The 27,960-nt window shown below is 38.4% G+C and overlaps 2 protein-coding genes across 6 annotated transcripts; one reads left to right on the top strand and one right to left on the bottom strand.

The window, feature by feature from the left end:
* Nucleotides 1–2,765: 2,765 nt before the first annotated feature.
* Nucleotides 2,766–13,729, top strand: LOC129764488 (protein AMN1 homolog). Of its 2 annotated transcripts, XR_008741161.1 has the most exons (4): nt 2,766–3,011; nt 3,073–3,725; nt 3,800–6,131; nt 6,194–13,729. XR_008741161.1 is itself a non-coding variant. In XM_055763600.1 (3 exons), exons 1-3 carry the CDS (start codon nt 2,953–2,955, stop codon nt 3,859–3,861), a joined length of 774 nt encoding a protein of 257 aa, XP_055619575.1. In that variant the 5' UTR covers nt 2,766–2,952; the 3' UTR covers nt 3,862–13,728. The 2 variants fall into 2 exon arrangements, 1 of the variants encoding a protein (XP_055619575.1); XM_055763600.1 differs by having other exon boundaries at nt 3,800–13,728.
* LOC129764489 (clathrin light chain) lies at nt 12,679–25,716 on the bottom strand. Of its 4 annotated transcripts, XM_055763602.1 has the most exons (6): nt 25,434–25,716; nt 24,778–24,930; nt 24,184–24,216; nt 23,772–23,961; nt 23,352–23,363; nt 12,679–13,719 (listed from the first exon to the last, which is right to left on the bottom strand). In XM_055763602.1, exons 1-6 carry the CDS (start codon nt 25,603–25,605, stop codon nt 13,536–13,538), a joined length of 744 nt encoding a protein of 247 aa, XP_055619577.1. In that variant the 5' UTR covers nt 25,606–25,716; the 3' UTR covers nt 12,679–13,535. The 4 variants fall into 4 exon arrangements, with proteins under 4 accessions (XP_055619577.1, XP_055619579.1, XP_055619580.1 ...); XM_055763604.1 differs by lacking the exon at nt 24,184–24,216; XM_055763605.1 differs by lacking the exon at nt 24,778–24,930.
* Nucleotides 25,717–27,960: the final 2,244 nt, after the last annotated feature.

Below are 27,960 nucleotides of genomic sequence, written 5' to 3'. Positions count from 1 at the left end.
TTCTGATAATTTTTTTCGAATAGTTATGTTGATTCTTGTTCAAATTATTCAGAACCGGATCATGCGCAATATTCAATATTCTCAATACCAATATTCGTAGACTCGGTAAATTGATAAACATAATAAAAACAATTCGTTTTTCAAAAGTAGTTACGCTGATTTCTGATTTTCTGGTTTCTAGATCTGCACCATTTTTCTATAATAATGTTTTTGGTACCGTTTTGTACATTAAATCTACATAAGGTCCAAGAATCTAGCTGAGAGATTCACAGTTTCATAAGCATTGTTATCACTAATCATAAGCTACGGTAATGTATAAACATATAAAAAAACTAAATAAAAAATATTTACAGTTAAACGGTTTCTTCAAGATTGAAAATAATAATAATAATAATACAGATAGTGTACTAAAATCTCAATAATAATTAGGCAATTATCACTCACCTTCCTTCATTGGTGGGAATAAAATAAAATCGTGAGGCGCGTCGGATTTCCATTATCCATAGTTAGTAGCTCCGGAAGTCGTAGTAATGTAATTTTTCGCAAAGGTAAACAAACGAAATAATTCTCTTGAATTTTATTGAGATTCATAAGTGATAAGAATTCATTTCGTTTTGCTGTTTATATTTCTTAAATCGTTTTTATCAGTTAAGCCTGGTTTAGAGTTCCCGTGAACGTGAACTTGAACAGGTGGTGGAATAGTACGATCATTTCACGGTGAACTACATTGCGAACAAACAACTCAAAAGATCGTGGTGAATAGAAAGTTTTTGTTCACGTTCACGTTCATATTGAAAGTTCGGCAGTAAACGTGAAGTAAATAAACATCGAGCTTCAATAAAGTAATTCGGATAAAATATACAGTTGTTCTCGAATCAACCCGAAACAACGAAGTTTTTCAACCCGTGCAGAGATCCGATTGAACGAAATTGCATCCATATCAAAATTTTCATTGAAAACTTGAAAATTTCTAAACATATCCTTTTACAGTTCACGATGTAATAATTTTCAGAATGCCTTGGGACATTCGAACGTGAACATGAACGGGGAAATATTTTGACGTCTATATTCACCACTGTTTTCACGTTCATATGAATTGTGTTTAAACATGTTTTTCAACTAGAAAATGTTTTTTCCTATCGTTTCAAGATGTTTTCCTCGCGTTTTTTATATGGACTGATGAATTATTAACAAAAAAGTGCTTGTCCGCGTTCACGTTCACGGGAACTCTAAACCTACCTTAAAGCCTGATTAAGAGTTCCCGTGAACGTGAACATGAACAGGTGGTGGAATAGTACGATCATTTCACGGTGAACTACATTGCGAACAAACAACTCAAGAAATCGTGGCGTTCACGCTCATATCAAAAATTCTGCAGTAAATGTGAAGTAAATAAACATCGATCTTCAATAAAGTAATTCGGGAAAATGTTTTGGCGTCTATATTCACCACTGTATTCACGTTCACATTCACCGAAGTCGGTGAACTATGGTGAGTTCACCAACATCTCGATTCCACGATGGAAATTCAGAATCTTTGTGAAACATTGAATTAATCCACTTTTATCAATATGAATTGTATTTAAACATGTTTTTCAACCAGAAAATGTTTCTTCCTATCGTTTCAAGATGTTTATATATGGACTGTGAATTATTAACAAAAAAGTGTTTGTCCGCGTTCGCGTTCACGGAAACTCTAAACCTACCTTAATGCTACAGATGTGACACGTTTTCTAGAAATCAGGACAATTTTCCTTTCCGTGTTAATTGCATCAATTATTGCATTGCATGTAACGATTTGTCCAATTTTTTTCGCTTGATCACATCGTAGCTTTTCGTTTGGTAACATATCTGACTAAAAGTTTACGTCGTTTTTTCACTGGATCTGTAAACTTGGATCACCGTCTCAAGGTTTAACATGGAGTTGCTAAGGATCTCCTTAAAGTCTTTGACAGACCTTGTTTAGTGTGACGTGGCACCTGGTGTGGATAAAATGGAGAATCGCATATATCATGCTGAATGGGATAGATTAATGCGTTGTTTCTTGCACAAATATGTTTAAATCATTATTAAAATAGTTAGCACGTGTATGAAATATGCTCGATCAATTTGCGTGGAGCGGTAATTTAAATTCTCTCATACGCACAGGAACATAGTAAGTAACACATAACGCTTCGCATAATGAGGTTTGAATTAAAATAAGACAGCATATTTTTCCAAGGCCAAAGTCACAAAAGTAGCTTGTGATAAGGTCTACCAGCTCTAGTTTTCAGCTCGCAGTTTTCAGAAAACATTTGAGTTTTCTGCGCTGCACTTGAGTTTAATTTTTATCAGCACGCGTTCATAACAAACACGTTTTCTCTCTTGGTACGAAGTGTACTCAAACCCATAAACACGAGAGCGCAGAGTGAACACGGCGCAGAATTAAGATACTAAACATCGCTAATCTCTAGTGTGATACCAAAAGTTCGTTAACTTTACTAATTGTTTCTCTCAGTGCACGCTGATCCCAGGTCAGTTGACCGGGGTTAACAAATTACTTTTTTTGCACTTGTTGTTTTTGAAATATATCCATTTTAGGTTCTCGGTCACGTTTCAATGCAGAAATGATTTTTTCCTAACAAGTAAAATTACGCAAATGCTTTCCCGGTTTGCGGTATTATAAAAACGAGACCTTGGTTGATACATGTATCAATGCATTTGAAAAAATACCCAACTGGCATCCCTGTCGGGTCCGCTTCGAAACGTCAATCGAACGATAAAATTGGTATCCACCTTCACGCAATCATTGAATTTCCATCACGACCAACTTGATTTGTTTACAAATAAAATCGTTCATTTGTCCGATCCAGTGCAGTAAATCAGCTCACGTTCCTAAGAAAAAGTATGCCATCTGTTCAGTGAAATCGAATAATCTCGCACAGATTCCAGTAACACCGCACCAGTATTTATCATGAACGTTTCCGATGGCACTGACAAACTGAAAAAACAGCCATCGTCGCTGTACGACACGTAAGTTTTAACTAATGAATCAAATGTTGGTCTTACTTTTACATCTGCGATTACCGCTTAGGTGCATTCGATATGTAGCACGAAATCTGAAATTATTTAAAGACACCGGGTATTTGCAATCCATACCACCGGTAGTTAAAAACACGCTCATTGTGAACGTGACTCGCGTCCAAGGGGGATTCCACGATGACGACCTTCTGGATATGCTCCTGAATCGGGCCGTCACCCGGATCAACCTTTCCACCTCGACTATCACCGATAGGACATTGCTTTCGCTGGCCGAAAAATGTCCAAATCTACGAAGCCTTACTTTGTCACAGGGAGAGTATCGATTCACCCGAATCGGACTAGACGCGGTTGCACGGAGCCTTCCGAAATTGGAACAAATATCTATCAAAAAATGCGCCCAAGTGAATGATGAATTTGTGTCGCGTTTGGCTTACAATTGTCCCAACCTTGACTTGGTGGATCTGGATTCGTGTTTTAATGTGACGGATATTTCAGCGGATGCGATCAAGTATTTAAAATTGACCAAACTGAACCTATCCCGGACGCGGATATCCGACGAATTCCTAAGGACGATAGCCGACGATCAGTGTGCCCTTTCGCTGGAGGATCTCAATGTTGGCCATTGTAGGATCACCGCAGCTGGGCTTGGTAAACTGCCGTGGCATACAATCAAGTATATCGGGTTCGAAGGATGCGAAATCAATGGTGAGTACATAAGCTTTTTTTTGTTTGAAAAGTGATATTGATTACTGATGTGTTGTGCAACGTTCCATATCTAGATCTCGGGTTCATTGGAATGAACAAGAACCTCCAGTATGTACAGTGGACAATATCCAAGTGATGGATATTTGGCCACGCTCAATGGACTTGCAATATTTAACCTACATGAAAAGAGATTTATATTTTTACATTCACTAAACGAATGCAATATACACCCACACCGTTCGTCCGAGACGACGTCGCACTAAGTACTTTTAGAGTTACTATACGTGTTTTATAGTTATTAGACCAACTTATGACACCCCAATTTTGGATACAACTATCGTCGAACAGAGAAGAAAAAGAATAGATCGCAAAGCAATTACTATTTATCCTACTATAGTGTTTTGAGAGATAGGTTTTATTCGATAGTATTAGGGATACACCCTTCAAACGGGTCGAGAACAAATTAGAAGGTAACGAGCGCATAAGTCGCTATTATTTATTGATACGGATAATAATCAAATTTATTCATCGAATGCAACTGACGAAACACAAACAAAAAACATTCAAATGACTTTTGCCAAATTGCCTAGTGTATTTCAGTGAGTCATTATCATACGATCAATACATCACAAAATTCCAGTCGAGAACTTAATGAAGTGTTTAATTGAGGACCAAATTCAAATTTCCCCCTTCTGAAGGGCTGCGCAGGATTCACGCTTCGGTGGTTTTCCCCTCTCTCGTATTGTTTCCGTTTTTCCGTTTCTCGCTGTACCATCGTGAGCTCTGTTTCTAGATTCCGGTATTGAACTCTACTACTTACTGCAACTCGATTTGTTTCCGTCCCACGCAATACGCATATTTAACGATCCCTAGCCGCAGCTGACATCTCTTTCCAAGTAATTGAAATGAAAACATGTTTGAAGTAACGAGTGCTAATAGCACCCGTAGAAAGCAGCTTTAGGTCCCAGCGTTAGAACGCGGTTTAGTGTTAACCTAAAGATATAACAACCAGAATGTCTTATTAAACAATATATTAACGGACCATTTTCGAGGCGCATTCGCGCGATAACCATTAGATAAGCAGCAAAGATAAACTCTCGATAGCATAATGATAGTAGCTAGCAATAGGACGCAACAAGAAGGTGATATAACAAATACAACAAATATGAAGCATAGTTTAGGGTAGATTAGGGAAAAATGGGGTGAGTTCACACGCTGCTTTTCGTTTAGCTCAGTTTGCATTATTTTTCTTGACACTCAGAAATTATCCCCAATGTCACTCTCACTTACCGATTAATGGTAAATGTGGTTCTTTGATGATAGAGAAGAAAATATATAAAACTGTTAAAAACACCACACACGGAACGGTAAACTTACGATAGGCGCTACAGCATATAGGAGTGAAATGAGATGAAGCACATTCAGTTGATCTTGAGAGCGAATTATCTATTATCGAATAATCTTATCAGGTTGTGTCCAAACTACGAACTATGCTTTTATTTTGTTCAAATCCTCCGCTTTGCGCTTTTCTCAGCAGAAGCCCTGCTATTAATATTTCCGGTCTCGATTAGCTTAGCTGTCATCCTTGGCGGAGATAGTTTTGTTACGGTCATGCGAAACCAAATCACACACAAAATTCCTGAACAATTATTTTCTTGGTGAGCCGATGATTGACTAGTTTGTTGATTCCCCACACAATTGTGTAGTTCAGAACCTTAATGGAATGGCGTCAGTTTGATGTAATGATTGCAACAGCGAGTAAGTAATTTGGTCGCGTCCACAGCTCAATCCGAAACGAAGACATGGGATGACGCAAAACAAGGAAGAACAAGCGATGTTCATTGTTTCGTATCTATAACGATAATGAAAGTTTGCCTTCCTTTGCTTCCTTGATTGAATTAAAGAGACTTTAAACTTCTTCAGTTCATTCGTCTTCTTCTTCTCTTCTTTGTTCACGGAGACTCTCAATCATTCCCCTTCGTTGATCGCCGATAAGTTGCTCGTTATTGACGGCATGGGTAGGGAACCTCACAAATGACAAATATATGGAAAAATAGAAATGTTTCTAGTTTTCATCAATTTAAACCGGTTACACACCAGGGGATTGTAATATATAGCATAAAAAAAACAAATCTTAGGGAATTTCCGATTCGTTTGGTATGAAAATAGTCAAAATCTGTTTGCATAGTTGTTAACGTTAACTTTATTTCATCAAAACAGGACCTGTTTTCTGATCTGGCACCCTTAACGAAAGACGTAGTTCTACGTCAAAAAACGGAGGATTAGAGGCGAATGAACTTCCAAGTTTAAAGCCTCTTAAAAACAAAGAAAGAAACGGAGGATGAATAAAATGTTGCTCACCGAATTCATCTCAAGCAATTGGGAATCAACGGCGTTATGCTCCTTGTATGATTCGGGCAATAACTGTGTTGAATACATAATTTATTAGTGTTTTCATCCTTCTCAAGGAAGCACATTTCTAAGAGGCACACATGGACGACACAGGAGTTGAAGAGCACCGGAAAATGTGGAACGAGTAAGAGTTTTAATTGACCAGTCACCGGGACGGTTCATGCTGCTGCTTGAAGAAGGCCAGGTTCAACTCAGACCCGAATTCTTCACTATGATTCAAAATTTTATTCCTCCAAGATCATACTGAAAAATTAAATGCACGTGATCATGACTGTCGCAAGAGGCTACAAATGCTGCTGTCTGCAGCATTGTGCAACACGAAGGTGAGTGGGCAAAATTCGTTTTGCATAAGTCCCAGGTTTTTTTTCGTCATCGTGCCGCTGTGTTCTTCTTGATACCTTATTTTCAGTTATTATAATGGCTTGATCGGGTGAGCATCGGGGCTTCGTAATCCGTGCCTTTTATGAAAATAACCAGTCAGTGATTGCGACACAAATAGTCTTCAGTCGTCGTTTGACTATTCTGAATGTGCAGTATCGGTTCTAGATACTGAAACGATTCGAAATCTATATACAGCAACCCTAAGGGAATGTAAAGCTCGTTCATTGAGTTCCTTTGGATTGACATTCGCCTACTATCGGAAGTTCTTCTTGTTTAGAGCCTCGCCCAATATTAAGTGAGTCCTTAAATGATTTTAAATTTCCGGAAATCCATACTTTCGCTTTAGAGTCGAAAAAGAATGCCAAACAACTTTATGATTTTATCGTACCTGTGTTCCTCTTAACGCAAACTTCTTCTTAAATGGCGTTAACGTTCCCTGTGGAACTTTTGCCGTCTCAACGTATGCATTAACTAGCGTCATTTAATAATACTTATTTGAGATTTCTTAAGCCAAATAACACGCCTCGAATGTATTCCGAGGGGCAAACTCTAGAATACTCGTGACTACAGTGCAAGGACCATGCTCTAGTTCAGCGCACCTATGTAAAATCAGGTATCCAAATCTTTCAAAACATATAAATTCGCGCAAAAAAGTATGTTTGAGGTCATCAGGTGTTGTCCTTCGTGCGTAGCAGAAAAATAAATGTCTCTGTGTTGAGTGCTGTTCACCTTTAAAATGTCCAAGAAAAGGCAATATTCTGAAGAAAACCTAAATCAAGGATGGATCAATATCTATTTGACATCTATTTGAAAATTCGATTTTTTTTTATGTCAAAAATGGTGATTTCCAAAACCGTACAAACCATAATCATTTTTCGGACAAACCATGATCATAATTTCGCTTTATAGTATTATTAGCAACTAGAGACTTGGGGCTTCTCAACAAACCCAAACACGTTTTGATTATATGTGATTTTCATGAAGAAAAATCTTATTTTCTGGAGCTTTTTTTCATTTCATTATAAAAAATTCTTCTCACCAAACATGCTGATCGCAATATGAACAGCGTTGACTTACACCTACTTGTTTCGCCTATTTTCCTCAGCGACAGCCCGATACAGTGGATCATTTGTGCGTAATATTTTTGAAATGTTTTGATGAAAGTGAATGTGAACAAACAAAGGCAATCAATTCGATATACAGAAAGTGAATCACGTATTGTATCGTTCTGTTCTGTGTACTCATATTTTCTGGTGGTTTCAAAGAAGTGAAGTGACTCTTGACGTCATTTGTCGCTAATCATCGCACTATAGAAACTATTTTTTCAAATTTAATTTCTCTGTTGCTACTATAAGTTCCTTTCTTCCTTGTTTGTATTAGAGAGGCTTTAAACGTTGCCGTTCATTCGTCTCTATACTATAAGTTCCATCTCCCTTCCAAGAATTCACTGAGTCAACACAACAAAGCATGCCGAACCGATTCGTTGCTGTCGGATAGAAGACTATGGGCCCTATTCCAGAAAAGGAGACTAGCAATTCGTCTCGTCTCGTCTCGGCTTCAGTCACTATCGAGACGAGCAAAATATCCCATTACAGTACACGAGTTTCATTGAAATGTTTTGTTTGGTAGACTGGAGAGACTTCAGTCAGTTTTTCTCGGTATGATCAGTGATGTCAGATTAGAAAACATGTTTTTGTTTTGAGAAAAACAACAAACAGTTTTAAAATTGATCAATCGATACTCTTTTCTCAGTGCCAAAGTATTAAAAAAAACATAACAAAAAGGAATAACTTTCATATATCTTTTGGTTTCATTGATATTTTTCCTCGAGCATATGGTTTCATCACTCAGACGTTTTGTTATTTCTGATTTATTGGGGGCAATGTTTGTTCACCTAATCAACGATTTATCAAGAAAAGTTTTAAATCTATATATTAAACAAACTAGACGATTCGACTGATTCATTGACGAGCGCGGCCAAACGGTCGTCGAACCAGACAAGCTACTCGTCTGTTTTTAGTCGAGCTCGGCTTCTGAAATATGAAAACAATCGAGACGAGCGCTCGTCTGCTCGTCTCGTTTTCTGGAATAGGGCCCTATATTTTTCGACGAACACGGCTTCTTGGTTTCTTGTTCCCACCTCTTCGGCAATTCAGCAACATGTCCCGTCCATCGCAATCGTCTTGCTTTTGCGACTTTCTGGATGCTGAGTTCGACCACTACCTCGAGCTCGTCACCGTTATTTACAACGTTTCCATAAACAGCGATTTTGTTGCGATCAACTCCTCCCGGGAGCATGTATTCAGTCCTAGACGCATTGATCCTATGCCCAATCAACCCTGGTTCGTATTTCAGTCGGATACACTAGGCTGTGGCACTTGCCAAGTTGAAGGTTTCAGTTCACATAAAAAAATATATCGTGAAAGATTGTTGTTCTGGCTTACACTGGTTCGGGAAACTGTCTAGGACATGATGGGATGAGCGATGAGCATTCTTCGAGAGAAGCCACAAAAACTCGGAATAACCCCTCTCAAAGCGAATTGACGATGTTATAAGCTTCTTGGCCGAGTTCTGATGGTGCTCGAGACGTAAAATATAAGAATCTCGATGATCTTCCTGCAAGACAGTGGGGTTGATTTCCAGCTTTGTAATCCATTCGGGTCGACCTGGTAACTTCCCACAAACGGTAGTTTTCATAATCCAGCTTGTCACCTCTTTTAATAGATGATATAAATTACCCCTTCTTTCCAATCCCCCCGTTAGCTGTTCCATGTACCAGATCATGACTATCAACCGGTACATGAACTCGATAAGTTTTCCGGAGTTCCCTTGAAATGCTCCGTTGCGTGGCCATCTTTACCAACTGATGTGTGGTTCTTTAGCTGAATAATGGCCTCCTTAACTTCACCTATCGTCGGGGGTCCATGTTTCCGAAATTGCGACCTTGAGTTCTTCAATCGTGATGTACCGTTTTCCCTCAGTGTAGATTCTACGTACAAGGATCCCCCTAAGGTTTTCAACAGGATGCAAATCTGGAGAGTAAGCCGACCAGTCCAAAACATTAGGTTTTTAGTCCTTAATCCAATGCTTTCCTTGCTGATATGAATAATAGCATTGTTTTGCTGGAATGTGAATTTTTGGTGACGATATCCACACAAAAACGGTAGAAGAGAGGATTCTAGAACATGTATGTAATCATTGAATGATATGAAAACCGTCTTGAGTTTTCCGGTTTCACAGAATCCCGCCCAAACCATGCACGAGCCTCCACCAAAATTCCTGATTGAAAAATACTATTCCTTCTTCTGTAAATCACGCCAGTACCCGTTGAAACCATCACGACCATCCTAATTGAACTTTTTTTCGTCAGTGAAGATAACCTATACATTGAAGAACTTTTCGTTATGGTATATAGCAAAAAGTATTCTTTTGGAAACATTCTTTGTCACAACATACAATGTCCCACTGTCGGTTCATGTGAGCTTTGGCAAAACTCAGACGTCTTCCGATGTGAGATGGTGTAAGATAAGGAGCTCTAACCTTTTAAGCCTTCTTTATGTGAGGATTTTTTACCAAAACTTGACGAATTGTCCCCCGAGTAATATCTAAATTGAAATATTGCTTTATTTGCATGAGCGATTTTGTGGTATTCGAATCTGTTCTAGCTATTTTCCGCTTATTCCGGTCAGAGAGCTTCGATTTACGTGGAGCTCTCTCCTTCTTACCGTATCCTTGAAGATTCGTCAATTAATTGAGCACTACTTGATGGGATCGTCCAATTCGACAAGAAATTTCTGTGATACCAACATTTTCTTGGTGAAATGCATCGATTTGTCTTTCTTTTCTCTCTGTGAGCACTTTTCCCTTCGGCATTTTCTAGATTTATTGATCAAAACAACTAAAACAACGGAAAAATGTAACTGGTCTTATAGAAACTTGACCCTTGGAAAATACAAAACCTTTGGTTTACGCTCCGCGCTTTCACACACACATATGAAAATCATGCAGTGTATGGTAGTCACCAATACCAACACACTAGAATATAAGTTGAAGCATTGTTTGTTTACAATGACACGAAGCAGCAAGATCATCACCTGGTCTTATAAAAGTTGGACAGAGTGTAGTGGTCTGAATCAATGTTAGCGCCTCAAAAGGTTCTGACATCGATTATGTCTGTGCCGATCATATGTCAAAGCGTCGTCGATGTGTGTTTCCACTACGTGTGGCCATGTTCTTGGAGACAGAAATATCGATCAGCCTAATCCCATTTTTGTTGGTTCGTTATCAAATTATTGGACTGAGCTCTTTCTCTTGACCGACCTGAACGTTTAAATTATTGATGGCAATTTTTATGTCATGTTTTGGACAGCGATCGTATTCACGCTTTAGCTACGCGTAGAATTTTTTTCGTCATCCTAGCTGTGCACGTTAATGACGCCGAAATTGAAAAAGTAACCTAGCATTTTCTTGGAGGTTTGGCATCCCAGGCTCGGGAAGTTCTGCGGCTAAGCAGCAATAGACAAGACAGCGTTTCGCTGGAATACGCTGCGTGATCATTACCCCAAAAAGGTGTCAAACGATAGGTTAGTTCAGTATTTTTCCCATCTAACTAGTGCACGAATCATCCTCTGCAAGCACACCATCTCGAAAAAATGTGGATTCTAACATGGGGGCATATTTGTCCGTTTTTCTTTAGAATGTGATATCGTGTATTAGCCTAGAGACTATCCTAGCCTAGAGTTGAACCTTCCTTTGATCGCGAAAAGAACGTCCATCACCTTCCGCTTGACCAATATCTTCAATTCAATTCTGACTCGAAGTCAGTGTTAAAAAGGAGTGTTTTTCTAGTGAACCTTTGTCCTGTCGATCTGGAGAATATTATTGTCTATTGAAAACGTGATTCCTACTTAATCTGGCCACATCGAAAGAGCCTTCGGCGATTATCTCCTATTAATCATTCCACATTGGTGTTAGGGGTGATCAACAATATATGATCGGCATTTATGATAAGTTTGACTGCATCAGACATCGAATTCATCGCTACTAAAAAAAAGTGACCGATACGACAACACCTTTAGGAACGTAATTTTCTGCAGTGTTCTCGCTAGAGAGGCAGTCTCCTACTGCCCTGCGTATTGAAATACTGTCCCGCTCTACGAAGGCAGACCGGCTCGATTGGTGATTTCGAAGTTGTCTTACGATACGTGTTATGGCAACATCTCATCTTTTTTCGAATAATAGATAAGCTATCGAAGTTAATAACACACGTCTTTTAGTAGTGTGTAGCCAAAACACCTGAATTTACATCTGTTTCAACTCTCAACCTGAGCAAAATTTTCCGGAAAATCACTCACTCCTGCATGCTGTAGCGTGTTTAGGGCAACTACACTAATGTTTGATATATGAATATATTTACTCTTAATAAGCTGGGATGAGACAACTACCCGCGATACACACTGCTAGTTCAGCTTTTGAATTTAGGGAAGCAATACACTCAACTAAATTAAACAAATAAATAGAACAGTAAGCTTTACAATATTTCAACTACAAAAACTATATTAAATCAGTCACATTAAGAATATGATCCCTGACGACTCTAAATGATTTAACTTCCACTTTACGGCATGTTTTCGAATTTCAACGAAATATTTTAATTCTAATAAAACATTTTAACTGTGTTACAACTTGGAAAAAACTTCATCATCGCATTTTCGTGTATATCGATGTTAATATTCGCAATTAGAAAATATAAGAACACCTGAAACTAAACACAGTTCAGAAAACATAATATATACGTTAAAAATTACCTCTTTCGGAATATGCGAATCAAAATTATGTCCGACAGATGTATGGGACAAGGAAATCCACAAAAAAAATGGACACAATTTATAACGTCATCACAAACACCATTTTATATGTATATGTAAAACAAATAAGATAGCGATAGAGTGGATTATTTTAAAGAAATTACAAAATTTTACTAGAAAGTTGAAGAATACAAAAACATTTTAGCTCGAAAAATTAATTAAAAACATACACACAAAACCAGTGCATTAGAATCACGCGATTGAAGTGGTCAAATTTTTACTACATTATTTACACGAACGTAGAGATTCAAACATTACACGTATTATATAAACAAACAAAAAAAACGCAGATATTAGAACGAATAGGATTTCTCTTTCTCTTTAACAGTATAGTTTTATTTTTTCCCCACCTACAACATTTTCATATACAGTACATTTTTAGTTTTTTTTTTAATTACGATTAACGATACTTCTAGTACTCTATGTGTTGCATTATCGATAAGGTAATTTAAATGTTCGTCTACTTGAAAGGTGTTTCTCTGTTCTTTTTTATAATTGGTTCTATCTTTGTTTGCGTTTCTGAACATTTTTTTCCACCTTGAGAAGAAAACGTCAAAACTTAATGAGAACAGTAATTGCAGCCGATCCAGGATGAAAAAGCCGAAACAAAAAAAAAAGAAAATAAAAAGAACAATAGGGAATGAGATACTAAGATTTTTTCTGTTTTGATTTAAACTAATACAGTATTCTAGCGCAAAACGAACAAGGAATGATAAAGTTGACACAGAGACAAGCGAAAAGAAAAATCGATCCAAAAATACATCTAGCTATCTTCTTCTCGCAATAATTATTTATTTATTGGAGCAATTTCATTCGATACTGTTAAAACGTAAGGATGGCAAACCTCTGCAGCTAAAGATCACAAAACAATGGACAGGATTCCCCTCTAATAGGAACCCAGTGTTTATTCAGTATCTTCTCGAATCCGGAGAATCTCAACCAATACTATCGTATAATCAATAAAGTTTTCAAGTAGATGAAAGCTTGATGTGTTTTTTTCTCTCTCTCTTAATCCTTTACTAACGCTGTAAATCATTCTGTCTATTAGTTTGTCCTCTTATAGTAACAATGTGAATTTCCCTTACTTCGATCGATGACATATACATATCTATATTTATCGTTTCCCTCCGCTGGACTGTCCGCAGGTGTCTTAAACCTTTTTAGCGGTCGAAATCGGGTTCTGCTTGAGCTGCAGAACAATCGAACGCATCCGCGAGATGTCCTTGCTCGATTTGTTCGTCTTTGGGTTGAAGTCGCACAGCTTGGCGATGCGTTCCCACTCGGTGCCCGGCTCGATTTCGTCCGTTTCGGCCACGAACTGCTTCTCGGCGTTCCTGCGGGGTGGGATGAACGGCAGATGTTGAGTGTGGGTGGATGTGTGTATGTTGTTGATTGGTTGGTTGGGTGTTGTGTCGAGCAAAGGAAGAGAGTTTGGATTAGAAAAGATTCGATAAAACACACGCGACGCTACAGAAAAACTGGTGCACAAAATTTTAACAAATAGGAAACAAAAGATTTAATATTAGATTTAATATTTTCTTGCTATTTCGTTGAAGCTTCAGCTTCAGCTTTAGGGTACTTCCAAGAGCATCTGGTCTAACGGACATTTGGGATAACAGATATTTGTTTCTGAACAATCTCGTCCAACTTGATTACTGAGCTTTTAAAAGGAAGTAATCCGGAATGCCTTAACCTAGCGCAGGGGTTTTAAGATTTTTTTTTATGCAGAGCATTTTTTATAGCAAAAACATTAGATGGAGCACCTGCATTTTTTAATCAATAAAACAAATCCTACTTGCATTGACATTACCCAACTGGGAGCAACTCTATTTCGGTTGCGTGTCACTGTTACACGACATATGACCCGGAGTAAACAAGATAAAATACTATATACCATGTGAAATTGAATGAAAGATTATTTGTTTTCCAAAGTGGGGTTTCAAGTGCAGCATCTGCTATAACATCTCGGAAATTTCCCGCGGAGCATCATTTAAAAACCCCTGACCTAGAGAATAGACTACGTGCGTGAGTAATTCACAATCAGAAAACAAGCGAAAGAACAGCTTGAGGGGCTTCGGCCATTGAGAATGTGCAATTCGTTGTTCCGTTGAAAGTAATCGTTTTCTATAGACATCACAGGAGCTGAAAATGTTTTAGAAGATCCAGATCAATCCATGTTATAAGTTTGCACGGAAACACGGTCAGAATGGGTATGCAAATTGTATCCAGATGAATGTCGAATTTTATTCCTAGCATACATTTTTTACGAGTAGTTCATCGCATTATGTCATTGCAGAAAAAGTGGAGAAGGACCTTATATTTTTCTTGGCAATATTCATTATGAGCATGTTCTATCGAATACAACTCGTGAAGAGCAGTTTCTACGGTTAAAATATAATAATTTTTGTTCAACTCTATTAAACGTTGTAAAACGGCTGCAAACAATGGAAATAATAAAAAAAAACTCGTAACTTGTTCATCATTAATTCAAATAAAGATTCATCAAAAGTCAAAAATCTATTTAGAAGAAAAAAATGCTAAAATCACTGTAAAAGAGAATCCAAAACAATATAAAAATTTATTGAGTTTTGAATAAACATATAATTGAACATAGATAAAATTGAACTAGCTTCTGGAACCTGGATCCTTGAAAGTGCCGCGGCAGCCTTTTCTGAATCGATACACTACATTGACATAGTAAGTGTTCAGAAGTTTACAAAAACGGCATTTAGCATTTGTTAGTTTTTCTATTTTTCTAATTCGATATCTACTGTCAATTCATATCCAACAGATCAGTCAACGTACTCAAATCTTTATTCAAGCAACTGAGAGTGTTATCTGCTTGTTTTTATATTGCGGCCACATTTAATCGGCGATAAAGCAAATTTGGTAACGAATGGATATACGAGGGTCGTTCAAAAAATAAGTTTCAGTGCCTCAGAAATCGCGGAAAACTAAAGTTAGGACAAAAAAACAAGGTGATTTCCGTAATCAACGTGTTATTGACGTAGGACTACGTCTAACCGGAAGATATAGGGGGTGAAATGGAAATCTAGGCACTGAACAAGTAGGAAAAAATGCAAGATTTGGAACGCTTATAACTCGAGCATTTCTCAATAGATCGCAAAGGTTTTTGCATCAATTGATAGGAAATATATCTACGCATCTATCATAACGAATAACATTTCATTTTTCTTGAGATAAATAATTGAATAATTGTGAAATATCAAGCATTGTCAAAATGCACTATGTGCCCATTTTTGATTGGTCCATTTTGTGCGCCTCAAATCGTACCGACCAAAACGGGCAACCAGAGCAGCAGCGAAATAGAATGAAGCACGATTGGAAAGGAAAAAGAAAAAATGAACGAAACATTGATCGCAGTCTCACACATGCGTAATTCTCGAGCCAGCCAGTCAGCTTAAAAATCCCCGCTCCGCTGCCGTAACGATCATTCTCATTCAAACCGTACATCACATCGTTTCGCATCACAACACATCAACAAACCAACCCAAGCAGCCATGCCTGGACATGGTAAAGGAGGAAAAGTGAAGGGAAAGGCAAAATCCCGCTCGAACCGTGTTGGACCGTGGAGTTCCCCGCAAGGGTAGCTAGGCCGAGCGTGTTAGTACCAGTGCACCAGTCCACCTAGCCGGCGTTATATAGTTTCGGCCGCCGAAGTGATCGAGTTAGCTGGCAAAGCTGCTCGCGACGATAAGAAAAACCGCATTCAGAACAGAACACATCAAGACAACAGGCAGTTGCAGCGAGTGGCGAGCGGCAAACGCAATCGCAAAACGGCATCAGGTAGCAGAAGAAAAAAGTTTGTTCTTTATACAAACTGCTTTGGTGGCAAATCCAGAACAAGGCGGCATCGAGGGCGTTCGAAATGGTTTTTCTCAAAACCACGAGTTTTCTAAATTGGAACCATTCCATAAAACAAGGCGCTTTTCAGGGCCATTAAACCTTCCAAAAAAGAGTTTAGGAAATACAGTTCAATGCTTTCTAAAACATTATCCAAAATAATAATAAAACACAAATAGATTTTTTCATCATTTGTTTGCCAGGATCTGATGAGTATGTGAATTTGGCAGTTTTTCTGAGCTTATTGATAGTTGGGGACTTTCCTGATTATTCAAATTTCACCAATTCTTAAATTGTTTCTAGATTGAAAGTACAGTAATTTACAATTAGTTCGACATTTAGCTAATTGGACGGACATGTAATGCGACTTATTTAGTTGGACATTTTTGTAAACGTGCCATTGAATGTAATTCACTGTAAAATACGTCACAAGCTGGATGGGAAGAAATTTTCCAACTGTGAAAGCTGTGGCGAGTGGCAAATGCAATCGCTAAACAGAAAGGTTTAGCCGAACAAGATGGGGATATCGAGTGATAACAAAACAATAAACTCTTTAGATTGAAGATGATTTTGTGATTCTGAAAAGGACCTTTTTTAGCCTGCATCTGAATCCAACGAGCGAACAAAAGGTAATGAATGTATTTTTTTTCTTCTTTCTTTGTTTTTAAGAGGCTTTAAACTTTGCAGTTCATTCGCCTCTAAGATGTATTTTTTTTGCCATCGCTCCCTTTTAATGCTCATTCGTTCGTCTCGTTGGACTCGCCCCTCTGGCTGAGTCTGCCGATTTGTCTATATCCTGTGAGTGTGTACCGCTTGAGTATAAAACACGCGGACCCCAAAAAAAATAGCTTATTTTCTTTCAAACCGTAAACCCGTGTGGTTGTACGGCATCGGCATCGTGGACGTAACAAAGGAGGACAAGTTAAGGGAAAGGCAAAGTCCCACTCGAATCGTGCAGGTGTGCAGTTCCCCGTAGGTGTATCCGCCAATTGCTCCGCAAGGGTAGCTAGGCCGAGCGCGTTTGTACCAGTGCACCAGTCCACCTAGCCGGCGTTATATAGTTTCGGCCGCCGAAGTGATCGAGTTGGCTGGTAAAGCTGCTCGCGACGATAAGAAAAACCGCATCAAGAACAGAGAAGTTCGGCGCTCATCAAGGCAACAATTAGTTTCAGTGAGTGGCAAAGTGTTTCACCGGCACGTCCCATTAAATGTAATTTACTGAACAACATGTCACAAGCTGGATGGGAAGAAATTTTCCAACTGTGAAAGCTGTGGCGAGTGGCAAACGCAATAGCTAAACAGGAAGGTTTAACCGAACAAGATGGGAATATCGAGTGATAACAAAAACACAACACCAAAGGTTCTTTTCAGAACCATCAACATATTCATAAAGAGTAAACAGTAAACTAATCCATTTTTCAGGTAGATAGGTAGGTATTCACGTAGGAGAAGAAAATAAAACAATATATTTAAAATATATATTTAACAAAAGCTGTCCCCTTTGTGTAGTCCTACGTCACTCCGGTTATGTCCCTGACATTACCCACCCGTCTTTTTTTTACGCGATTTTCGCACGCCGCACTGGGATCAGGGAGACCGAAGAAACAAATAGTTAGAGATGCCCAACCGGACACCACCTTCGAGTGGATTTTCCTGGGAATGAAAAGGCCGACCACTTCGCTAGATCTGGTCGACTAGTCAAGTTGTATACCAAGATGTTCCCGGCAAACGACTTAAGAACATGGATTACCGAAATGCTCAGAAACAAGTATGCTAAGGTATGGTATGGTATAGAGCTATGGAGAATCATGGACGAAAACGGCTTCCCGGTGAAGCTGCGTGATCACGAACTGAGTTAATTGGAGAGTGAATTCATTGTGAATCAGGTCATGTTATAAGGACGTTGAACCAAACTAAATAAAAATAAAAGGTATGGTATACAGACGAGGCAACACACGTAAGTGTTCCCTGCGCAGAATCAAGAGCGAAATCTCAAAAAGGAAAAAAAGCCCAGAGGTCACTGAAATCTCTAGATTGCCAAAGGGTCACACTGCATTCACGTATAACATAGGCAAACGTGAATTTTAGAAGCAGTGTGACATATACCGTGTCCACCAAACAGTGGAAGAATTAGTACGTAGGTCAGACGACAACATACGATATCCCCGCAAGTATTAGGTGCTTTCGGAGTTGACGCCACGATAATCGTCAAAATGATAATTTTACAGAAGATCAAATGTGATCACGGAGCAGCAGAGATAAAAAGAGATTACCGATCGAAACCAATTACCGAGATTACCCCGCGATACCGAATACCAGCAGAAGTTGCCAAGTGGGTTACATTGTTCCCATTTAGAAATTGGTTGCTTAAGTTTAGAATAATATTCAGACGGCCCAGCAGGTTATGTAAATTCCAATCCAATAGTTTGATCAGTACAGAGAGGTATGCATTCACGCACAATGCATCGATTCGGTTAGATCGGTGTTTACATTAGTCCAAATTGTCCAAAATTATCGGCTGATGGAAAGTATGCAGTCTGCGTAGGCTCTTAGTGTATGAGCGCAGCGAATATGTAATTGAAACTCGTTACCCACTTTCGTCGTTGCCACTTCTGCCCCCGCTCCTGCCACTCCTACCACTTCTGTCGATGCTACCGCTACATGCTAGAATGATGGCCTTAGCACATCAGCTCTGCTTCGCAGTTAGAAAATGAATGATGTTTTCGAAAAGTAACATTCAAATTTCTTTCGTTTGACTGGCAGTAGAATCACAGGGAGAGTGACTTACAATATTATTTTTTGCTTGTATCCAAATTATATTCCGCTGTTATTCTGGTTGCTCCTTTTGGTCGGAACCATTTGAGCAGCACAATCAAAACGAAACACATAGCGCGTTTGGATGTTAAGAAATGCTCGAGTTATAAGCGTTCGAAATTTTTCATTTTTTCCTACATGTCCAGTGCCTCGATTTTTATTGTACCCCCTATATCCTCTGGTTAGACGTAGTCATACGTTTTGATAAGTTTTATATAATTTTTTTTGATAGTTTTAGCTCAATCGGATATGATTTACGGGTGCCTCAAAACGCTCAAAGTTTTGATTTTTTGATCCTCGAAAATCTTTCAAAGGAAATTAGAAAATCGAATTTTTTTTTTTCGATGTCAAATGACTTAAAAATGCATCATACGTCGAGATCTGGTGTCATCTTGAAAAAAAAATGTCGACCGAAAATCAATCTTTTGGGACCAAAAAATCAAAATTTTGAGTGCTTTGAGGCACCCCTAAATCATGTCCGATTGAGCTGAAACTTTGCACAGGTCATTTCTTGAGCCAATAAACAAAATGTACATGGTCGGTTCTTTAAATTCGATATATTTTTTTCCATATCTTCATTGCCTCTCAGGCTAACTCCCATGGCGGGTTTACATTAGGGAGATCTATAGCTATAGATGGATTTATTCACACGAGAATAGATGTAAACGGGTGAGAATATATATGATACACTTCTTCGAGGAATATATAACTACTATGAATAGAATAAATTCAGGCATATGTAAACACTGGTGAATTCCTCACTGGTGACCAGTGTTTGGATTTCGATCAATATCGAATGATACACAATGTGTTATGCAAGTAACCTCACACGAACATATAACCAAATATGAGTGAATCATTCAGATACTTGTATGAATGACAGTAATCACTTGTGTTACACTAAATGATTAAACCAAGAGAGGAACGAAGACTGTTGATTGCATATCCGAACTGTACCAAACATTGCACACCATTTTCGAAACCTGCATACAAGTTTGAATCGCATATATCGTCCCGTTCTACTGTAGCGAAAACCGCTGCACAGACAAGTTCAAAGCAATAAATGATACAAGAAAAATTACGTCATCATTCGGTTACCATTTGCGGAGAGCAGCGAGAGAGTTTTTGTTTCTCACTGGAGCGGTGTTGCTAGTAAAACTATGCGGTCTATATGAATATATATATATATATATATATATATATATATATATATATATATATATATATATATATATATATATATATATATATATATTTCAAGTGATAGCAACGTTAAAAATGAAAAATATAATCTGACTACCCTTCCCTCAGCCTCTATCAAGCTAAATAATCATATATATCATATATTTGCACTCTCTGAGACTTAAGAATCGGGATCTGCTACATTAGTTGAATATGAATCATTCGCTTTGCGTAGTCCGTATGATCCTGCTGTTTCATGATGCATGGAGAGGTTCGATATGTAGGGGAAGTGGGGGTAATGTGGTCACCTGGGGTAAAGGTGTCACCCGCTTGGTTGGCAGTATAACTATTGATAATCGACACCGCATTGATAGTCATCTTATGTTTGAAGAATTTCATGACTTTTTAGTCACCCTGTACTACAGTGGAGCTGTCGCATGTCAACAAAAAACGCTCTCTCGGTAGCCATTCAGTCGTAGTTTCGTGCGTTTCGAATTTGAGGATTTTCTAGTGAAATTTAGTTTATTTGACCTGATATTTGCGACATATCAACAGCTTGGATGACTGTTCACATATTCTAGGGAAGGTGAACAGATGTTTTGTTTAATTTCAGCGATTATTTCGCATTGCGTTGTTTAGTTCTGTTTTCAAAAGCTTTATCACTTATACCATTTACCTTATACCTTATCACCTTCTGCTCCAAAAAGGGGTCCCTTTTTGTGGTTTTGAGCCAGGAAAAATATGCCACCCCAACCAAAAGCTTCATTTTGAAAAACGTTAAGTGTTTCCTACTACGTTTTTGTACGTATGTGAAAATGTCAATTACTATTCTAGGTGAATAGGCCTAGCTCATTTCATACATGTACCTACTATTTCAATAATGATTTAAACAAATTTGGTCAAGAAAACACGCATAAATCTATCTCTTCTAGCGTGATATGTGCGAGTGACCACTTTGCCCCCCACAGGTGACCACTTTACCTCCTCACTAAAAAACAGGAAGTGGGTTATATCTATGGTATAACCGCAAGGGTGACGTAGGACTATCGTTGATTTAGAGATCATTTGTATGAAGTTGAATCTGAATTCATTCTGAATGAATGAATATTTGGAGAACTTCGAAAACGAGAGTGTTACGTTGGAGGCACAAGGTTTTATGCATCCAATATTGGATACGGAAATATCCTACTGATGGGGAAGAATAATCTTCAGAAGCTATCCTGTTGATTGCGATTGATTGAAAAATCACAAAACCTAATGTATTTGGTCACAGTGTTACATGGATAGAAAACATTAAAATAAACTCTTTCATATGAATGTAATTTTAAATTCCCAGAGGAACTGGCAGATTATTTTCAGTAACGATTAGATATTTCCACATTTTCCTCGATACTGGAAGCCCACCAGTGGTTAATGCTAACTCGATAACCATCTGTTAATAGCACTTGATTGAAACATATTTGGTCACAGTGTTACATGGATAGAAAACATTCAAATAAACTCTTTCACATGAATGTATTTTTAAATTCCTAGAGGAACTGGCAGATTATTTTCCGGATCTTTCTCGATCCAAACGGAAAGAATTCCGTGCGTGTATGTGTGTGTGTGTAGCGGCTGCTTCGAGATCTTCCCGGGGAACCGTTTGTAGCATCACTCTCCTCCTGATGGATTCCCTTCTGGCCTAAGGTGCACAAACAGGCTCTTGGTGACACCGTTCATCCGCGCTTTCATGATAAATGAAGAGCTTCACCACAACAGCGACAACATGCTCCAATCGCTGTTCAATTAGAACTGAGTGGATTTCCGAGCGGCGCTCGCTTATATACCGATTGGTGATTTCAATAGCCTATTTTGAAAGCAAATTTAAGACTATTGAAACAAGTTTTTGGATCAGAAAGTAACAAGTATAGAACGCGTAGACATTTTATCTTTCGAATGAAGTGTTTATCATACCATTTCGTTCAGTTGTTTAGGAGCTATTAACACTCAAAATCTCGGTCTCCGGCGTAACGCTTTCGTTTTCGAAACTTTGATTTTACACCCCGGTATAGAAATGAAAGACGTAGTCCTACGTCAAAAAATGTTCGATTTTGAACCTTTTTTCTAATAATGAAAAATGTACTATTTTCAATTTTCATAATAAAAGCCGCTTGCTATCTTGAACTACAATAAGTTGAGCTACAATATTCCTCGAAGAACGGGAATTTTAGCGGCATGTGGACACAGGAAATGGGCATGTTCCTTAGGGTGACCACATTCCCCCCAGTTCCCCTATAGTTAGAGGCAAAATAGAAAACAAACTTTCTGCACCGAAAGCGTACATGAGGGTTTTGCTTGTGTGCTGGTGTATCTTGAAGTACGAACCGAAGCACAGTTGTTTCGTTCCATTTTGTGTCGTGATTTGGAGCACGTAACAACAAAAGAATGCCGCTGGGGAAATGATTTCTGTAAGATCATATTTGAACGAACGAATACGATTTTTTCAGTGAATGGATCAATTGACAAAAACTGCTGGTGAGAAATCACTGAAGTTGGAAGCAGTTCTACTTCAGGTGAATAAATTCACGGAAAATATGAATATATTAATTATGAGTTCACGCTAGTGTAAACGGTTGATGCGATTTCTATAAATCTCATCATACTTCTTCACATGAATATATCACTGTCCTAAACCCACCGTAAAGTATCAGTTTCACATGTAAATTTCGGAACAAAAGAAGAATCCGAATCTCCATCTATTGATTAAACATGGATGAAAAGCAGCTAAAGCATAGGAATGTTGCACGCAACAGACTGTTTTTAGCTGTTTAGAATAAAAAGCAGTGCCTGAAATTTAAACCTGAGTTTAGTTTCTAAACATATCTATGATAAGGCGCAAAAAAACAATCAGGTACAAATAGGGAACATAAATCAAAGCGATAAATTTTATACTTCATCAACGAAACTATCTCAACAGAACACTAGGAAATAAATAGAAACGATTTCAATGTTGTCGAAACTAACGAAAAATAAATCGAAAACACAAGTGCAAATACTACAACAAATTTCTGTGTGATTTTTCCCGTCTATCTAAATAGACTGTGCCAAACGAAAATTCATTACTTACTTGGCCGACTCCCTGACCACCGGTGTTAAGTTCAGGGTCAATTCGAGAACAGATAGAAGGATTAGCAGCAACGGTTAAAGAGATATGATAACAATTATACACCGAATACAGATCACAAATTTTTACAGTACTGTGTTTGGTTAGCGATAGCAGGAGAGTGAGGATGAGGGATTTTAGAAACAAAAATACTGATCATAACGAGTAGTAGCTTTTTGTGAACACAAAACATCCTATTGCGGATATACAGTTAATGGAAGAAAAAAGATCCAATCGAGGAAAAATCAAACGCCACCCATCACCTGCAACATCAGGCCGGGATTCCCTTTCGGGACCAGCGAAACACAAAAGAAGGCACTCATCATCGCTTACCAAAAAATGGGGGTAGGAAATAAACGTTGTACCCGGAAACCTCCAACCTACCTATTGGCCGCTTTGGTCTTGGAGATGGTCTCGTCGTGATGTTTGTACCAGTCTTCGAGCTCTTTGCGAGCTTGTTCGCGCAGCTCCTCCTTCTTGCGCTCTTCCTCGCGATCTTTCTCCTCCAGGCGGGCCTTCTGATCCTCGCGCCACTTGCGGATCCGCTCCGGTTCCTCGGTCACTTGTTTGGGCACTGCAAGCGAGAGGTTAGCACTGTGAGTTGACCACCAAACTTTGTACGTTTTTTTTTCAAGAATAGATTAAGTGGTTAAGTGGTTTTTCAATTGTTAGAGTATTTTTTCATAAAATTACGGGGTCGGAAAGATATACTTTGTATGAGAAGCTAATCTGATTGTGGTGTAACCAAATAGAAAAAAGGAAAGGGAGAATATGTAAGCAAAAACTATATTCTTACCTGTGAACCCTGAAAAATCATCATTTTCATCTTCTAAAGAAATTAGAAAAGAATCATGTTTTTACATTGGTAGAAAACAATTCAGTAGCAACATAGTAGAAGCGTTGTGTAAAACTTAAAAAATAGTGCCGAAATGAAGCGTGAGTGATGGGCGTGAGGAACAAGCGGACAAATTAAGAGACATCGATAATTATGAAATAGTGTGCGACATGATTATATCAACAGAAACGTTTGTTATAGTGTTAATAATTCTACGAATCGAATTACTTGTCTTTTCTTATTTTTGATTGAGATAGTTGGTGTTTTATAAGCAATTTTACCCGCAATTTTTTTTTTCTTACTACCTAGAAATAGTCTAAACCTGAGAAACTAGAAAAATCGCTAAGCAAAATTGAAATTTGACAGAATCTAATCTTCCATGCACTGGTTGAAAGGAACACAAAAAAAAAGCTATGAAAACGAACCCAGGTAATTGGAGCAGAATAGTGTTAATGCTAGGGAACGAGGAACTGTATTAAAACACCCTCTAAAGGTAGCTATAGGGACTTATGTGGGGTCGGAGCTGTATGCGCTGCGCTTAACTCGTGAAATTACCTTCTTTCGTCTTAATGGGGCTAGTGGATAAAACGTCATGGTCGGCAGCGTCCAGCTGTACTGGAGCGGCGAAATCCGGCAGACCGCCGGCGTCAGCGTCATGATTGATCATTTCAAAGCTTCCAGTCGATTCGAACTCTAGTCCCAGTGGATCTGAATTTTCTCAGTGTTCAGTGTGTGTGTTTCGGTTCAGGTCATTTCAGGTTGCGGGTTGATTAGATTGGTTGTTAGTATTTTGTTGGCAAACCAAAATCAAACCAAGATACATAGGAACGAAAAGAAGAAGCAAAAATAATCCGGTTAACATCGTCGAATCATCATGCAAAATCAAAAGCTGTGTTTGTGCGACTCGTAATTACAGTATCTACAATGGAGCCAATCCCAGGGAGAAAGACCACCAATAGAATCCAAGAAGTTGGTTATTCTACGAGAGTCCTCCGCAGGGCGTATCACGAGAACTGATAAGCTTTTGAAAAAGTGCAATTTACTGTGTGTCGTGTTAAACAGCTAGTAGGGATGAAACAAACTTTTCGGTTTTTATTCATTTTGTTTGAACCAATTAATCAATTCAGACGATGAATAGCAAAACAAATGCAACGGTTGCTTCTTCCACTAGTGACGGTGACGAAGGTTGATGATGATAATGATGATTATACCTGCTTTGGATTGAGTCACGTCACCGTTCGCCACCCCGTTTCCTGTGACTGCTGGTTGTGCGAGAGGAATTTCATCCTCCAATCCGGCAAGTGCGTTCTGCTCTCGAGCTAAAAACTCCGCCGCGGGATCGACCTCGGTTTGCTCGAAGTTTGCATCACCAAATGGATCCATTGCACGATTAATTTTTCGCTTAACTCACACAAAACTTCTCCGATCAATTACGGGGGAGTACTTCGCTTGCACTTCGAGAAAATTTTTGCTACTAATGACGGACTCAAATCGAACTTGACAGCGGCAGTCAACTCAAACAAGATCGCGCGAAAACATCGCAGAGAGTACGAAGTGTGAATAAAGATAAACATTGAGGCTTGAGTACAATGGGTCTGAGTTGAATCGAAATAGTTGGTCCGATCTAAGTTGCCAGTTGCCCAGTGTGTATGCTCCCATTTGATTACACATGCTTTCAATTTTTTTTGCGATATTCAGAGAATTATTGTTTTGGTTTGCGTCTTTGACGTTTTCCTTTGAGAAACATTTCAGAAATGGGGCTAATATGTAACTTTAAAAAAATAATTGGGAAATAAAAGTCACAGGAGGGTTGTGTCTGAGACACGATCGCATAGTTGACGTATATGTTTGAAGAATTATATCGTTCAACTCTTTAATAATGATTTGGTGACCCTGAGAAGGGCGATTTTGTTTGGTTGCTGGGTATTGTTTGTTCACTCCACCAGTGTTTACCGAGTGATGATGACAGAAGTATGGTAAACAGTCGTTGGGTAGTGCGTATCAGATAGAAGATGCCGAAGTGGAATGAGATATGATGAAAACCGCCCTCTATGATCCTAGACGAGATGCCTCCTGTGTTATGTGTGGATCTTCTTCTTAAATGGCGTTAACGTTCCCTGGGGAACTTTTGCCGTCTCAACGTATGCATTAACTAGCGTCATTTATTAATACTTAGTTGAGATTTCTTAAGCCAAATAACACGCCTTGAATGTAATCCGAGGGGCAAGCTCTAGAATACGCGTGACCACAGTGCAAGTCGAAGGAAAAACTGACGAAAAATCCCCCGGCCAGAACGGGAATCGAACCCGAACACCCGGCATGATAGTGTGAGACGCTAACCACTCGGCCACGAGTGCACGACACTTTTTTTTCGTTTATTTCCTGTGTGGATGAAATAAACAAAAAAAACTCACCAATGCAATTTAAGATAATTACCAATACCGAACACAGTTATCATTTTTTCTCATCATTAAAAACATGTTACTCTAATATAGAGAAAACATATTTGAAATGGAAAAGGTAATTTTGTTTTATAATTTATACTTTCTGAGCGTTTATTCAACCCAATGCGAATTTTAATTGGACTAACAACACCTAATACTATATGTAGAGTATATGGGAAATCACTTTCTCGAATATTTCTTCATTTTTCCAATTTTTTCTTGCCGCATGAACTTTCCTTGGGTGAAAATGAACACAACAAAACAGCCTAAACCGAACGACCCGTTCTCGAGCGGAAACACACCTTGGCTTTTATGTATGAAAATTGAAATAAATCGTTCATATACCAAGTCATTTCTAACACAACTGCTACCACATAAAATTTTATAATTACACTTGTGCTGAATTTTTCACAATACACGATAGGTCATTGATATGAAATTTCACGAACATTGAAGTTCCAAATTTAAATTTTATTTGCTAGAATTAATCGAATCACTCATCATACCTGCAATATAAAAATGCCCTCGACTTGCATATATTTGCAATGCCGATTTCCCTTGGGTAGCTTGGTTTTGATGTCTCTGTTAGGAAACACATTTCGGTAGGAACGAAAGCTCCCCCTACTTTCATGTATTTGCAATGTCGATTTCCCCCAGGCAGCTTGGTTTTGATGTCTCTGTTAGGGAACCGCCGCATGTATCGTCAATTTCGACTAATTAGAAGTGGATATTTCCATTAGAATAGAAGTTGAGATTTTTTCAATTGTTCGATAGTTAGTTTCATGACATATATTATTTTATTCAATATAAAAAATTGTTGTGGAGTGCCGTAATCGATTGACGCAAAAATTTCATTTTCACGATGTGCTCGATTTTCAATTTTCAATCTGTACCCCAATATGTACCCGAAAGACGTAATCCTACGTCAAAAAATGAAGTGGTACTCACGTGTTAAAGTCACCGAAGTGCAATTTTCAATATTAATTCATTTGTTTCGTAATAAAATGTATTCTGAGATCGATGCAGTCCCGAGCGGGCAGTCCTCGGGTGTAGACGTATTTTAGTTCGCTCCGCGTTTGTTTTTTTCGTCGTGCAAAATCATGTCAACGCGTGTTTCGGTTTTATCCGCCGTGCGGGAAAATTACAATATGTCGGTTGAGTTTCTGTGTTAGTTACGTTAAAAATCGATGTTCAATTGTAGTCGGATGATTTTTTTTAGAAAATTCAAGATATGATGGTGTTAATTTTATGTTACTTGAATTTATCTAATAGGCTCAGAATTGTTGCGTTTTTT

This window comes from Toxorhynchites rutilus, chromosome 2 (genome assembly GCF_029784135.1).
Source record: "Toxorhynchites rutilus septentrionalis strain SRP chromosome 2, ASM2978413v1, whole genome shotgun sequence".
Taxonomy (NCBI): domain Eukaryota; kingdom Metazoa; phylum Arthropoda; class Insecta; order Diptera; family Culicidae; genus Toxorhynchites; species Toxorhynchites rutilus.
This window is presented reverse-complemented; position numbering and strand designations above follow the sequence as displayed.

Excerpts from the sequence above, each read along its gene's own strand:
- LOC129764488 (XM_055763600.1), top strand. The coding sequence starts at position 2,953 with ATGAACGTTTCCGATGGCACTGACAAACTGAAAAAACAGCCATCGTCG. Across the intron at positions 3,012-3,072 it reads CCATCGTCGCTGTACGACAC|GTGCATTCGATATGTAGCAC; the intron begins GTAAGTTTTAAC and ends ATTACCGCTTAG. Across the intron at positions 3,726-3,799 it reads CGAAGGATGCGAAATCAATG|ATCTCGGGTTCATTGGAATG; the intron begins GTGAGTACATAA and ends TTCCATATCTAG.
- LOC129764489 (XM_055763602.1), bottom strand. The coding sequence starts at position 25,605 with ATGGATCCATTTGGTGATGCAAACTTCGAGCAAACCGAGGTCGATCCC. Across the intron at positions 24,217-24,777 it reads CCCCATTAAGACGAAAGAAG|AAGATGAAAATGATGATTTT; the intron begins GTAATTTCACGA and ends TAATTTCTTTAG. Across the intron at positions 23,962-24,183 it reads TGATTTTTCAGGGTTCACAG|TGCCCAAACAAGTGACCGAG; the intron begins GTAAGAATATAG and ends TCTCGCTTGCAG.